Source organism: Geotrypetes seraphini, chromosome 10 (genome assembly GCF_902459505.1).
Source record: "Geotrypetes seraphini chromosome 10, aGeoSer1.1, whole genome shotgun sequence".
Taxonomy (NCBI): Eukaryota; Metazoa; Chordata; class Amphibia; order Gymnophiona; family Dermophiidae; genus Geotrypetes; species Geotrypetes seraphini.
In genome coordinates this window covers 128,322,869-128,337,686 of record NC_047093.1, presented here as the reverse complement: position 1 = coordinate 128,337,686, position 14,818 = coordinate 128,322,869, and the positions used below count along the sequence as shown (strand labels likewise).

The 14,818-nt window shown below is 47.1% G+C and overlaps 1 protein-coding gene across 4 annotated transcripts in view; it reads right to left on the bottom strand.

Moving 5' to 3' along the window:
* The window catches only part of SUCO (SUN domain containing ossification factor), a 117,503-nt gene extending 105,249 nt beyond the window's left edge, over positions 1 to 12,254 (bottom strand). For 2 of the 4 annotated variants that reach the window (XM_033960959.1, XM_033960960.1), the window contains exon 1: positions 11,895 to 12,253. In XM_033960959.1, the coding sequence (XP_033816850.1) occupies positions 11,895 to 11,947 (53 nt within the window). In that variant the 5' untranslated portion in view covers positions 11,948 to 12,253. Of the gene's footprint in view, positions 1 to 11,894 lie in introns of all 4 variants that reach the window. The other 2 variants (XR_004540875.1, XM_033960961.1) reach the window with 2 other exon arrangements.
* Between the last annotated feature and the right edge of the window lie 2,564 nt (positions 12,255 to 14,818).

Genomic DNA, 14,818 nt, shown 5'->3' with positions numbered 1-14,818 from the left:
TTACTATGGATTATTTTCATGTTTTTCTTAAGCATGTATGTGTGGGCATTTTACCTTCTTTTGACAGATTCAGGAGTATTAGGACTTGGTATTCTTGCTTACATTATATTTTTCCTGTCCCAATTTTACATTAGGTGATTTGATTACTTACAAATGACCTGGTAGGCGAGGCAAGCTACTGGATATCTGGTGTATAGTTTTTCCTTTTTAATGACAACTAAAATCTTTCAAGTGACTTAATGTCTTGTAAAATAACTCCCTTTAAATTCAGAATAGTGCAAACCACCACCTTCCCCTCCTTTCCTTGAGAACCACAAAATAAAATCAAATAACCATTCTATCTGTGCTCCAGGCCCAGCTCAAATGTTTTAAAAATAAATCTGTGCTGGAACAGATCTTACAAGACCTGATCTACAGGGTAAACCATAAAGCAATCTGAAACAGGTTCTGCAACTCTGTTGAATTATGCTTCAGACATAACTGTTGGACCTAATGAGAGCTCACTCTTGTAAAATCAGTCTGCTCCCTACATTAATTCTACAAAGAGGACCCACCAAATCTTACTAGGGCCCTTTGGCAGTTATGAGAGAAAAAAAGCCACTTTCCCAATACTCTCTGCCTCACAAAGAGCTTCCCAAAGCAAGAGGAACTCTTCCTACCAGGTCACAAATGGCTCTAGTCTCTGGAATTAAGCCTATTGCCCAAAACTATGAGAAAGCTCTGCCTGGATGCTTAATAAGTTTCTTTAAATCCTTGACGAAGGGTAGAAGACCACAAAAACAAAGGTTACTAAACCAAGTCTTGGAGAGGGCATCTGCTATCCAATTCCACAACCAAAGTAAGTGACACGCCACCACTCACAAGGCTATCTAGCAAGAACAGACACGAATCAGATCACATAGCACATCCACAAAGGATGTGCCAGATTCCAAGAAGGGCATCTCAGAAGTAGGGGGAATCAATTAAGCCCAGCATAAGGTAACACATGCCAACTAACCACTAGATTGCTGCTTGAGATTTAGGAGCAATTTTATCTTTCTATCGTAGGAATCTTTCAAGGCCATAATGCCTTCCATTGGGATCACAGTCTTCTTGGTACCCACCATAACCAAGGCATCAACCTTGAGCACCCTAAGGAGCCTATCCAGTCCTTCCCAGTATAGGGAAGACCACTAGCTCATCAACATAGTGTCTCCAAGCATAAGATCTGACATCTTCCACTCAGCTATCACTATTTTTGAGAGTACCTTATGAAAAGGGAAGGCCACAGGGTAGCTCCTAAACCTCTTTCAGACTCTACGGAATTGGATCTCCCTGCAAAACCTATGCCAAATTAGGCCCACAAAAAGCAATGTTACTTACAGTAACAGTTGTTATCCAGGGACAGCAGGCAGCTATTCTCACTAATGGGTGACGTGATCCAACGGAGCCCCGATGCGGATGCTTCTTTGAAGAAAAACTCGAAGTTTTGAGATGCCCGCACCACGCATGCGCGAGTGCCTTCCCGCCCAGACAAGGGCGTGTCTCCTCAGTTCAAATAGCTAGCAGAGAAGCCAACCCAGGGGAAGAGGGTGGGACGTGAGAATAGCTGCCTGCTGTCCCTGGATAACAACTGTTACGGTAAGTAATATTGCTTTATCCCAGGACAAGCAGGCAGGTATTCTCACTAATGGGTGACCTCCAAGCTAACCAGAATGGGATGGTGGGAGAGTTGGCAACTTAGGAGAATAAATTTTGCAATACAGTTTGGCCAAACTGTCCATCCCGTCTGGAGAAAGTATCCAGACAGTAGTGTGAAGTGAAGGTATGAACCAAGGACCAAGTGGTAGCTTTACAAATCTCCTCAACCGGCGTTGATCTGAGGAAAGCTACAGAAGCTGCCATCGCTCTGATCTTATGGGCTTATGATTTTTCTGTCAAGGGGCAATCCAGCCTGGGCCTAGCAGAATGAGATGCAAGCCGCCATCCAGTTAGAGATGGTGCGCTTAGAAACAGGACGTCCCAACTTGTTCGGATCAAAGGAGATGAAAAGTTGAGGAGCAGTTCTGTGAGGCTTGGTGCGTTCTAGGTAGAAGGCTAAAGCCCGCTTACAGTCCAGAGTATGCAGGGCAGATTCTACAGCAGATAGAGGTTTCCCTTGAAAAGGCTGATGGAAAGCAGCGATTGCACTGAGATGGACTCGTATCGAGGAAGACTTGAGGCCAGAATGAGACAGATGCAAAAGTTAGTCCAAAACTGAAGACAAGGAGGAGAGTTGAGGCTCCTGGCGCTGAGAGACACACCAAACATTTCCATTTCTGGTGGTAGCATTGTCTAGTAGCGGGCTTTCGTGAAGCTTCCAGGACGTCCCTCACTGGTTGGGAAAACTGCAGAGGGGTTACGTTGAGAGGAACCAAGCTATCCGGTGTAGAGACTGCAGGTTGGGGGGAAGCAGAGATCCCTGATGCTGTGTAAGCAGAGATGGAAAAACTGGCAGAAGGTACAGCTCCCTGCTGCTGAGGTGGAGTAGAAGGGAGTACCAAGGTTGCCTGGGCCACCGTGGAGCAATCAGGATCATGGTGGCATGGTCTGACTTCAGCTTGACCAGAGTCTTTTGAATGAGAGGAAATGGAGGAAATGCATATAGAAAGCAATTCGTCCAGTCCAGGAGGAATGCATTTGCCTCGAGGCGCTGAGGGGTGTAGATCCTGGAGCAGAAGAGAGGCAGTTTGAAGTTTTGGGGGCTGCAAAGAGGTCTATCTGAGGCGTTCCCCACAGGGAGAAGATGTGATGAATAATAATAATAATAATAACTTTATTCTTATATACCGCCAACAATCTTGCGACTTAATGAAGGGGCATGGAGTTGAGAGTCCACTCATGAGGTTGCAGGAGACAGCTCAAGCTGTCTGCTAAGGTATTGTCTGCAGAGGCGGTAGGCTGTGGAGTTGCGGATGATGTCGAAGGCGAAGGTCCCTTCGTGGTCGATGGCTCCGTCGAGGACTCCATGAACAGCGATTCCCATAAGACGCAACGGCGCTTGAAAGCACGTGCGGTGAGTGTGGAGCAAGGCCGGCACAATTTCGGAAGATGTTCAGGCCCGAGACACTGAACACAGCATCAATGAGGGTCCGTTAGCGAAATCGCGCGCTGGCACTTGTCACACTTTTTAAAACTGGTGATAGGCCGGGACATAGGCTGGAAAAGCTCCGCCGCAAGATCGAAGCCGCGGGGCTGCGGCCACGTGGCCTGCCCGGTCGAACGGAACGATTAAATTTATTTTTTTTTTAAACAATAAAACACGACGAAAATCAGCGATTAAGATCAAATAAAACCAAAACCGCGGACTTAGAAGACACAAGTGAAGAAAACTTTGCGCAGAGAGTCAAAGACTGACTTCTCGGCTCCGCAGAAAAGTAAGAACTGAGGAGACGCGCCCTGGTCTGGGCGGGAAGGCACTCGCGCATGCGTGGTGCGGGCAACTCGAAACTTCGAGTTTTTCTTCAAAGAAGCGTCCGCATCGGGGCTCCGTTGGATCACGTCACCCATTAGTGAGAATACCTGCCTGCTTGTCCTGGGATAACAAATGTATCAGCTCACAGAGAAAGTTTATCTTTTTCTTCTTTAAAACACAGCTTTAAAACAAATGCAGAAATGTTGGTGTCTACCATCAGGGGTGTCTAGCCTATTGCAGATTTTGGTATCATCCACAAAGAGGCAAATCTTTCCTGAAAGCCCTTCAGCAATATCGCTTACAAAAATGTTAAAAAGAATAGGCCCAAGTACCGAACCTTGAAGCACATCACTGGTAACATCTCTTTCCTCAGAGCAATCTCCATTGACCACTACCCTCTGTTGCAGGGGTAGGGAACTCCGGTCCTCGAGAGCCGTATTCCAGTCGGGTTTTCAGGATTTCCCCAATGAATATGCATTGAAAGCAGTGCATGCAAATAGATCTCATGCTTATTCATTGGGGAATTCCTGAAAACCCAACTGGAATACAGCTTTCGAGGACCAGAGTTCCCTACCCCTGTTCTGTTGCCTTCCATTCAACCAGTTCCTGACCCTTCCATTCAACCAGTTCCGGTCCTCGAGAGCCGTATTCCAGTCGGGTTTTCAGGATTTCCCCAATGAATATGCATTGAAAGCAGTGCATGCAAATAGATCTCATGCTTATTCATTGGGGAATTCCTGAAAACCCAACTGGAATACAGCTTTCGAGGACCAGAGTTCCCTACCCCTGTTCTGTTGCCTTCCATTCAACCAGTTCCTGACCCTTCCATTCAACCAGTTCCTGACCCAGTCCGTCACTTTGGGGCCCTTCCCAAGGGCACTCAGTTTATTTATTAGACGCCTGTGTGGAACACTGTCAAAAGCTTTGCTAAAATCTAAATATACCACATTTAGCGTACTCCCTCTATCTAATTCTCTGGTCACCCAATCAAAAAAATTGATCTGATTTGTCTGATAAGATCTGCCTCTAGTGAATCCCTGTTGCCTCAGGTCCTGTAATCCACTAGATTCTACAAACATCACTATACTCTTGTTTTAAAAGCATTTCCATTAATTTACTTACTGACCTATAGTTCCTTGCTTCTCACTTAAGTCTACTTTTGTGAAAAGGGACCTTATCCGCCCTTCTCCAGTTCTCCTGTACTACTCCCAACTCTAGAGAAGCATTGATAAGGTCAGCCTATAAACCAACCAAACTTCCAAACTTCCCTAAGTTCCTTCAGTACCCTCGAATGTACACCATCCAGACCCACTGCTTTATCCACCTTTATCTAGCTAGGTCTTTATAAACAAAATCCTCTGAAAATCGATCAAGGTCTACCACACCTCCAGCCCTATTTGTGTTTGTCTTCTGTTGTCCTGCTCCTGGCACTTCAGCTGTGAACACAGAACAGAAATATTTGTTAAGCAATTCTGCCTTATCTTTCCACGTCTACATATTTCTCACCTTCATCTTTTGAGTCTCACAATGCCACCTTTGCACTTCTTGCTATCACTAATATATCTAAAAAAAATGTCTTGTCCACCCTTTTTACCATGTTGGCTATTTTTTCTTCCATATGCATCTTTGTTTTCCTAACTATTCAACCAGCCTCTCTCAACTTTTCCTGATGATATTTTTGCCTATCTTCCTCTTTCTGCAATCTTTTGTAGTTTATGAAAGATAACCTCTTTTTCCTTACCTTTTCAGCTACTACCCATCTATGTTAACCGCAGTTACCACATCCTCAACTCCCTTCCTTTCATCCTGCGACTATCCTCCTCCTCCTCAGCTCCCTCCCTTCCATCCTGTGTCTGTCCTCCTCCTCCTCAGCTCCCTCCCTTCCATCCTGTGTCTGTCCTCCTCCTCAGCTCCTTCCCTTCCATCCTGTGTCTGTCCTCCTCCTCCTCCTCAGCTCTCTCCCTTCCATCCTGTCTGTCCTCCTCCTCAGCTCCCTCCCTTCCATCCTGTCTGTCCTCCTCCTCCTCAGATCCCTCCCTTCCATCCTGTGTCTGTTCTCCTCCACAGCTCCCTCTCTTCCATCTTATGTCTATCCCCTCTCTTTTCCATCCAGCCACTGATCTCCTCTGCTCCACCCCTGACTCCCCTACTGCTACTGTTGCTTTTCCAAATGAGTAGCAGTGGCAGCAAAAGAAGCTATATTAAATGTGGGGCCTAGCTCTGTCACAGAATAGGAAGCGATGTCCAAAGGATCAGGACTGACAGTGATGCCTATGGAGAGTCCAGCACTAAAATGAGTGCATCTTATTTGGATTCCATTGCTGCACATCTAGAGAAGCAATAGCAGCAGTTGTAGGAGTTGCAGAAGGGAAGTGAAACACTGCAGCAAGGCAACTTTAAAAATGCTATGCACTTGCACAGCTAGGAGCCAGAACGCAAATAAAGAGGATACGAATATGTGCGAGTGTGAGAAAGAGCACAAATGTATGTGACGGAACATGTCTGGAATTGGATGTTATTTATGTTCAAGTAATGCTAACAATTATGTTTTGTAATTTTGGAAAAATACGCTAAAGTACTAGCCCAAACTAGCAAACCTTGCACAGGGGATCGTGTACATTCTTACTACAAGCACATCTTATATAGTACATTTTCTATTGCGAGGAGGACTGTGGAAGAAAAAAGAAACTAGATTGAATCCTGAGATTGTTGATGACTTAGTCGCCCATGGATTAAAATCATAACAGCATTTTGATTCAAATTTAAAAATACAGTGGAACCTTGGTTTATGAGCATAATTCGTTCCAGAAGCATACTCGTAAACCAAAGTGCTCGTATATCAAAGCGAGTTTCCCCATAAGAAGGGAAAGTCACTTGATTTGATGCCCCCCCCCCGAGGCCACTGGCGCACTTCCACACACCCCCCCGGCCCCCCTCTGTGAACCAGCATCCCTCCCTCCGCTCACGAACACCCCCCCTCACGAACCGGGATCCCCCGCCCGCCCAAACATAAGCCCTTACCCCGATCTGGCACCGGCATGCAGCACCAACCCACAGGACGTGCCAGTGCCCGAAGATCCTGCCTCTTGCCTGGGCTGGGCCTTGAGCATCTGCGCATGCTCAAAGCCTTCTGGCTCCCACTCTCTCTGCGCATATGCTCAATGCCCAGCCCAGGCAAGAGGTAGGATCTTCGGGCACCAGCATGTCCTGTGGGATGGTGCTGCGTGCCAGTGCCAGATCGGGGTAAGGGCTTGTGTTTGGGCGTGTGGGGGATGCCAGTTCACAGGGGGGCCTTGCAAATCAAGTCAAAGCTTGGATTGCGAGGCACAATTTCCTCGAGTGTTTTGCTCGTCTTGCAAAACGCTCACAAACCACGTTACTCGCAAACCAAGGTTTGACTGTATGTTTAATGTTTTTTTGGGAGGCGGGGGGTTTATTGGTTGTAATCCTACAAAAGGCCTTATCCTATATAATAAAACCCTAGCCGCGCATGCGCACTTACCTGCGTGCTTCCGTGATCTCTGATCTGTGATCAGTAGGTCCGTGGCAAGCAGGAGTGCGGATGCGATGGCTAGACAACTTGGAGAAACAGCACAGCCATCGACTCCCCCCTCCCTTCCTCACTCCACCGCCAAAGCAGCCTCCTGGCCGGCTCACCCGCCTTTAAATTAAGAGAAAAGCGCTGCACCGCGCTAACTCTGTCCTCGCCGTCTTCTGTCCACTGTGGCCTGCCCTCTCTGACTACTTCCTGTTTCTGCTAGGGTTGGCCACTGTGGATAGAAGATGCCAAAACCAGCGGTAGCGCGGTGCAGCGCTTTTCTATTAATTTCAACGTGGCGGCTGAGAAGGGGGGCGGCGGAAAATGCCGATGCTGCACAGGGAAGGCCGGGAAATACTGCTGCTTCACAGGCAAGTGTGTGTGTGGGGGGGAAATGCTGATGCTGCACAGGGAAGTGTGTGTATGGTGGGGAAATGCTGCTTCTGCACAAGGAAGGCCGGGAAATGCTGCTGCTGCACAGGGAAGTGTGTGTGTGGGGGGGGGGGAATGCTGCTTCTGCATAGGGAAGGCCGGAAATGCTGCTGCTGCACAGGGTACTATGTGTGGGGGCGGGACCGCGGGAAGGGAGGGGGGGGTAAAGGGAAATGCTACTGCTGCACAGGGAAGTGGTGTGGGGGGAAGGAATGCTGCTGCTGTGGCTGCTGCACAGGGAAGTGGGGGGGATCAAATTGCTGCTGTACAGGGAAGTAGGGTGGGGGAAATGCTGCTGCACAGGGACATGGAGGGGGAGGGAATGCTGCTGTGGCACAAGGAAGTGGGGGGGGGGAAGAAAGACAGACAGCACCCGTTAATGTAACGGGCTAAAATACTAGTATAATATATAAAACTACAAAATATGCAGGTGCAGGATCAGAGCTTGCCAGGACATGGTGGCGATGGAGGTCAAAGCTTGCAGAGTTGGTGTGGGGACAAACTTTGTCCCCGTGACTCTCTAATTTTAATTTCATAGTCCAAAATTATTCAGCAAGAACATAAGAGCTGCCATATTGGGACAGATCACAGGTCCATCAAGCCCACTATCCTATTTCCAACCGTGGCAAGCACCTGGCAAGATCTCAAAGAGTTAAACAGATTTTATGCTGCTTAGGAATAAGCAGTATATTTCCCCAAATCCATCTTAATAATGGTTTATGGAGTTCTCTTTTAGGATGCTATCCAAACATATTTTAAGCCATACTAAGCTAACTTTTTTCACCAAAAACTCTGAAATTCGTTGCCAGAAAATAATTACACATTGTGCGAAAAATTACTTTCTCTTGTTTGTTTCAAATCTATTATTTATGTATGTATATTGGGTGAGAAATGTTATTTATTTAGTAGCTTCATTACATGCCCCCCTAGTCCTAGTGTTTTTGGAAAGAGTAAACAAACAACTCACATCTACCCACTTCACTCCACTCAGTATTTTATAGACCTCTATCATAATCTCCCCTGAGCCATCTCTTCTCCAGGCTGAAGAGTCCTATTCACTTTAGCCTTACCACATAAGGAAGTCGTCCCATCCCTTTTATAATTTTTATCACCCTTCTCTATACCTTTTCTAATTCCATAGAAACATAATGGCAAATAAAGGCCAAATGGCCCATCCAGTCTGCCCACCCACAGCATCCACTATCTCTTTCTCTCCCTAAGAGATCCCAAATGCCTGCCCCACGCTTTCTTGAATTCAGACAGTCTTTGTCTCCACCACTTCTACCAGGAGCCTATTCCACATATCCCTTTCTGAAAAAGAGTATTTTTATAAATTATTCCTGAGCCTATCACCTTTTAACTTCATCCTATGTCCTCATTCCAGAGCTTCTTTTCAAATGAAAGAGAGACTTGCCTCATGCGCATTTATGCAACATAAAATTGCTATCATATCTCCCCTCTCCTGCCTTTCCTCCAAAGTATACATATTGAGATCTTTGTCATAAAGCTTAGGGGACAGACCTAAAGACCACCGACCTTTCGTAGCCTTCCTCTGAACTGACTTCATCCTGTTTATATCTTTTTGAAGGTGCGGCCTCCAGAATTGTACGCAATATTCTAAATGAGGTCTCACCAAAATCTTATACAGGGGCATCAGTACCTCTTTTTTGTTACTGGCCATACTTCTCCATATGCACCCTAGCATCCTCATAGCTTTCGCAGTTGCCTTTTCAATCTGTTTGGCTACCTTAAGATCATCGAACACAAAAAAGGATCCAACGGAGGCTGCAGTAAGCCAAGCAACAAGTACAAAACAAAAACTGCAGATGGTGTACAAGATGCAGGCACTGTTTATTACAGAATTTGTGTTATATAACCTTGTTACCAACAGAGGACCCAACACGGTCTGTGTTTCGGACAACACTCCTTCCTCAGGGGTCCATGGTAGATAAGGTATTGAAACAGCAACTTTGTACTCAGTATTGGAGTTAGAGTTGCACTCGTTCATTCCATTTATTGCTGTCTGTTTCAATACCTTATCTACCATGGTCCCCAATGCATATTACAAGATTTTTAATTATTAGTATTATATATGGTAAAATTATTAAAACAGGCCAACAGACAAGACAAATCTAACATCAAGTGTCTAATTTCAGCAGGATGAGGATTCTCTTATAATAAAATCTTATTCGTTTGAGATTCCTAGATTCTAGTATTTACCTCTCTAATTCTGATTTGTTTCTACAGAACATCACCATAAACAGTTCCTAGTTAGATGGTGAGTCTGCCGGACCAAATGGGATGCATATAACTGCTAATGAGTTATCTACCTACTTTAACAAATTCAACTGTTTCTCATTCCCATTCCATTAATTTCTTGATTTTATTTCCCCATCTCCTTTTATATATTTTTTTATAAAAATTGTATTTCCGCCCTTTCTCCTATTGTTTTAAAGACTTGAGTTTGTCTGTTTAGTCCTGGTTTGTCCAATAATTTAATATATATATGTTTTGGTTCATAGTCAGTGGTGCGCAACACGCCAGCGCGTTGACAATCCAGCGCCGACAATTCGGCACAAGACAGAAGCGCGCGGGGGGAAAAGTAATTTTTAAAGAGCTCCAACAGGGGGTTTGGGGTGGCAACCCCCCCACTTTATTGGCTAGTGTTCCCACTGCTGTTGGAGGGGGTTCAGGGGGTTGGAAACCTCCATTATAGCAAAAACTGAACTTTTTCTAATTTTTTGGGGGGAAAGTTCCATTTTCTCTGTAATGTGGGGGGTTTTACCCCCCACACTCCCCTGCAACAGCAGCGCAAACACTAACCAATAAAGTGGGGGGATGCCACCCCAAACCACCCGTCGGAGCTCTTTAAAAATTATTTTTTCCCCCGCGCGCTTCTGTCTTGCGCCAAATTGTCAGCGATGGCTTCTAGCGCGCAATTATCCCGTCAACATATGTTTTACATTGCAGACATATTTGTCTTCCTGTAATTTTTTTTATTTTTTGTTCAATGCTTTGAACTGCTGGATAAGCGTTTAATCAAATACTTTGAATAAACAATAAACAATCTCTTCATGAAAAGGCTGTTGACAAATGCAAATAAATAAATATAACCCAACAAAACACACAGTTTTGCTGCCAAAGGCATTATTTAAAAAGGAGAAAGTGTCAACTAGTTCTAAGTTTGGGGCTAGTTGGATGTCAGCACTGAATCCTCCCCCCTCCCAAAAGGAAGGCAGTTATTCCCCCTCCCCCCTAGTGGAAGGCAGTTATTCCCCCTCCCCCCAAGAGGAAGGCAGTTATTCCCCCTCCCCCCAAGAGGAAGGCAGTTGTTCCCCCTCCCCCCCAAGAGGAAGGCAGTTGTTCCCCCTCCCCCCCTAGAGGAAGGCAGTTATTCCCCCTACCCCCCCCCTAGAGGAAGGCAGTTATTCCCCCTCCCCCCAAGAGGAAGGCAGTTATTCCCCCCTCCCCCCAAGAGGAAGGCAGTTATCCCCCTCCTCCCCCCAAGAGGAAGACAGTTGTTCCCCCTCCCCCCCAAGAGGAAGGCAGTTATTCCCCCTCCCCCCTAGAGGAAGGCAGTTATTCCCCCTCCCCCCTAGAGGAAGGCAGTTATTCCCCCTCCCCCCCTAGAGGAAGGCAGTTATTCCCCCTCCCCCCTAGAGGAAGGCAGTTATTCCCCCTCCCCCCCTAGAGGAAGGCAGTTATTCCCCCTCCCCCCCTAGAGGAAGGCAGTTATTCCCCCTCCCCCCCTAGAGGAAGGCAGTTATTCCCCCTCCCCCCCCCTAGAGGAAGGCAGTTATTCCCTCCCCCCCCCCCCGAGGAAGGCAGTTATTCCCTCCCCCCCCCCGAGGAAGGCAGTTATTCCCCCCCCCGAGGAAGGCAGTTATTCCCCCTCTCCCCCCCAAGAGGAAGGAAGGCAGTTATTCCCCCCTCCCCCCCCCCCCGAGGAAGGCAGTTATTCCCCCCTCTCCCCCCCAAGAGGAAGGAAGGCAGTTATTCCCCCCTCTCCCCCCCAAGAGGAAGGAAGGCAGTTATTCCCCCCTCTCCCCCCCAAGAGGAAGGAAGGCAGTTATTCCCCCCTCTCCCCCCCCAAGAGGAAGGAAGGCAGTTATTCCCTCCCCCCCCCCCCCGAGGAAGGCAGTTATTCCCCCCTCTCCCCCCCAAGAGGAAGGCAGTTATTCCCTCCCTCCCCCCCCCCCCGAGGAAGGCAGTTATTCCCCCCTCTCCCCCCCAAGAGGAAGGAAGGCAGTTATTCCCTCCCCCCCCCCCGAGGAAGGCAGTTATTCCCCCCCCCCCCCCCCCGAGGAAGGCAGTTATTCCCTCCCCCCCCCCGAGGAAGGCAGTTATTCCCTCCCCCCCCCCCCCCGAGGAAGGCAGTTATTCCCTCCCCCCCCCCCCCGAGGAAGGCAGTTATTCCCCCCTCTCCGCCCCCAAGAGGAAGGCAGTTATTGGCCAAGTGCACAGGGAAGGCGAGAGGCCGGGTTTACTCACCACAGGAGCACGAGAGAGAGCACGAGCAGCCCGCGCGCTCTCCGCGTCCTCATCTTTCGCCGGCCAGCCCGCACATCGTCGCGGGTCGGAGCGCCCGGCCAGGCCCGCTCCCCGGGGGCCCCCAAGACGGCACCTGCGGCGGCCGAAGCGTCTCGCGGGGCCCAGCCTCCTTCGCCAGCTCGCTCCCTCCCCCCCCCCTCCGCTCGCACGCGCTGCGCTGTAAACGGCCGCGTCACCCCTGAGGAAAACGCCCGCCTCCCTCCAGCTAAGACTCTCGTCCAGCAACAAAGCCAGGTTGAAGGAGACGCTCCGCCCCCTCGTCCGTCGCAGGATCCCGCGTCATCTAATGCGCCGCCCTCCTCCCGACTGAGGAAGTGCGAGGGCCGGGAATCAGTTTAGACACCGCTGGCCGTGCAGGCATTGTTGAGGGCCTCCAAAGCAGGGGTGTTTTGTAACAACTGAACGCTGATTGGTCCGCCGAGGGGGGCTTCGTTCAGTAACCATAGCAACGTCGCGCGCTACTTTCTTTAACTAAAGCGAGGGTATTAAAGGGAAGCGGTAAAAGGCGGATCTCGACCGCACGGCCTTAAAAATCTTCATTGCACGTTTCTTTTTGAAAATTTGGGACCCATATATTCCAAAATCTTTCCTCTAGAGCACGAAGTATGATTATTAATATTTTACATTGAAGTTTTGGAAACATTTATAGCATTTGCAATACCTGGTAATATGTGTCATCTTGCATTCGGGGGGGGGGAGAATTGGGGGGTGCAGGGGGTAGGATGGAATAGGTCATATAGAAATGTATATTTAAGGAATGATAGAAAAATGTATGTAAATTTCATAATTCATTATAATTTGATTAATTACTTCAATACAATGTGAATGGGAGAGGGAGGGGGGAAGGGAGGTGGGGGGAGGAGGGGAGTTATATGGGTCATATGGAAATATATTTTGGAGGAATGATAGAAATATTTATGAAAATATCATAATTGTGAATCTATTTGAAATGAAAATCTATTTGTATTATATTTATTTATTTCCTTCAATAAAATGTTATAAAGGTGGTCTGCATTTTACCCCCAGCGATGCAGCAGGAAAATGTATTTTTGCTTCCTTCAATACGGCCTTGAACCCAGATCAGCAGGGCCCAAGACAGCTACCCTTTGTCCCTAACCTCTATGCCAGACATGGGCAACTCCGGTCTTCGAGGGCCGGAATCCAATTGGGTTTTCAGGACTTTCCCAATGAATGTGCATGAGATCTATTTGCATGCACTGCTTTCAATGCATATTCATTGAGGAAATCCTGAAAACCGATTGGATTCCGGCCCTCGACTGGAGTTGCCCATGTCTGCTCTAGGCTACTTTCTTAGCTTGTCAAATAATACAGTTTTGCCACTTTTAGTCTCAGCATAGGTCAGGGGTGTTGTCCCTCCTCGAGGGCTGCAATCCAGTTGGGTTTTCAGGATTTCCCCAATGAATATGCATGAGAGCTATTAGCATACAATGAAAGCAGCACATGCAAATAGATCTCATGCATATTCATTGGGGAAATCTTGAAAACCCAACTGGATTGCAGCCTTAGAGGAGGGATTTTGACACCCCTGCCATACGTCATGACTCTGACAGACCTCCATGACACTTTGGCTTTGATGGATCCTAAAGCTTCTCCCTCCCTATTCTAAAAGTGGCAAAATTTTTGCCATGAGGTCCAAACCATGTTTAGTCTCAGACTAGGAAGGGAGAAGCATTAGGGTCCATCAGAGCTAAAATGTCATGGAGATCTGTCAGAGTCATGACCTATGCTGAGACTAAACGTGGCAAAACTGTATTATTTCACAAGCTAAGAAAGTAGCCTAGTTGCCCCAACTCTGTCCTGGAGGACCACCAGGCCAATCGGGTTTTCTGCATAATGTAATCTAATCTACACGGCATCCTCCCTCCCCTAATACCACTCTCTTGAAATTCCTTGAGTCCTGATAACACCAGATCCACCCATAAACTTAAACTATCTTTCCCCTCGCTAAAAGGTATCCTCTTTACAGGAAAATTGGGGAAATCTCTCTTCTTCAGGATCACTGAGCTTTGGAATAACCTTACTGCCCCACTTCGGAATCTGGGCTCCTTCCAACTATTCAGAAAGCATCTGAAAACTAGACTATTCACAAAAATGTAATGCTCTCTTCCCTCCTACTCACCCTCCAACCTCACTAAGTTGTTTCTTCCTTATATTAAACTCTTGTAAACCGTGCTGAGCTCTATAATTATGGAGAGGATGCAGTATATAAACTTAAGGTTTAGATTAGATTAGAGGGGCTAAAACGCAGATGCGCAGACATGAAATCTGAAACCTCAGCTGTCAATAAATGAAGATTTTTAAGGATGTGCGGTTGAGATCCGCGATTCTGTGAGCTCCATGTTTTACCCCTTCTCGATCATAAATAGGGGAACAAAATCACAGTAAAAAAAAAAAAGAAAACCCCACTATGACTTGCAGAGAGATGGAAGTGTTAAAGGTTCGGGACTGGGTAAAAATGCGGACCTCACGGACTCGGAGCCTACATACCTCACAAATCTTAACCGCACACCCTTAAACATCTGCTTCACCTCGGGAGTGAGTGGGATCCGTGAGGTCTACAGGTGGGGGGGAGTGAGGTGCAGTGGTTAAAGCTACAGCCTCAGCAGCTTTCGAGACCTAAATGTCCTTTTCAGGGCTCCATAGTTTTATTCTACCTTTTGACATCTCTCCTTTTGTCTTTTCCCTATATGTTCTTTCTTTTTACTTGATAATTGTAGTTCTACCCTGTTTTCCTTTTTGTTTTTGTTTGTTTTTAAATTGTTCTTAATAACTATTATTGTTTTAAATGATGTATTGTTATCTCATATATGTTTTTAAGACAGTGTACACTGCCTAGAAGGCTG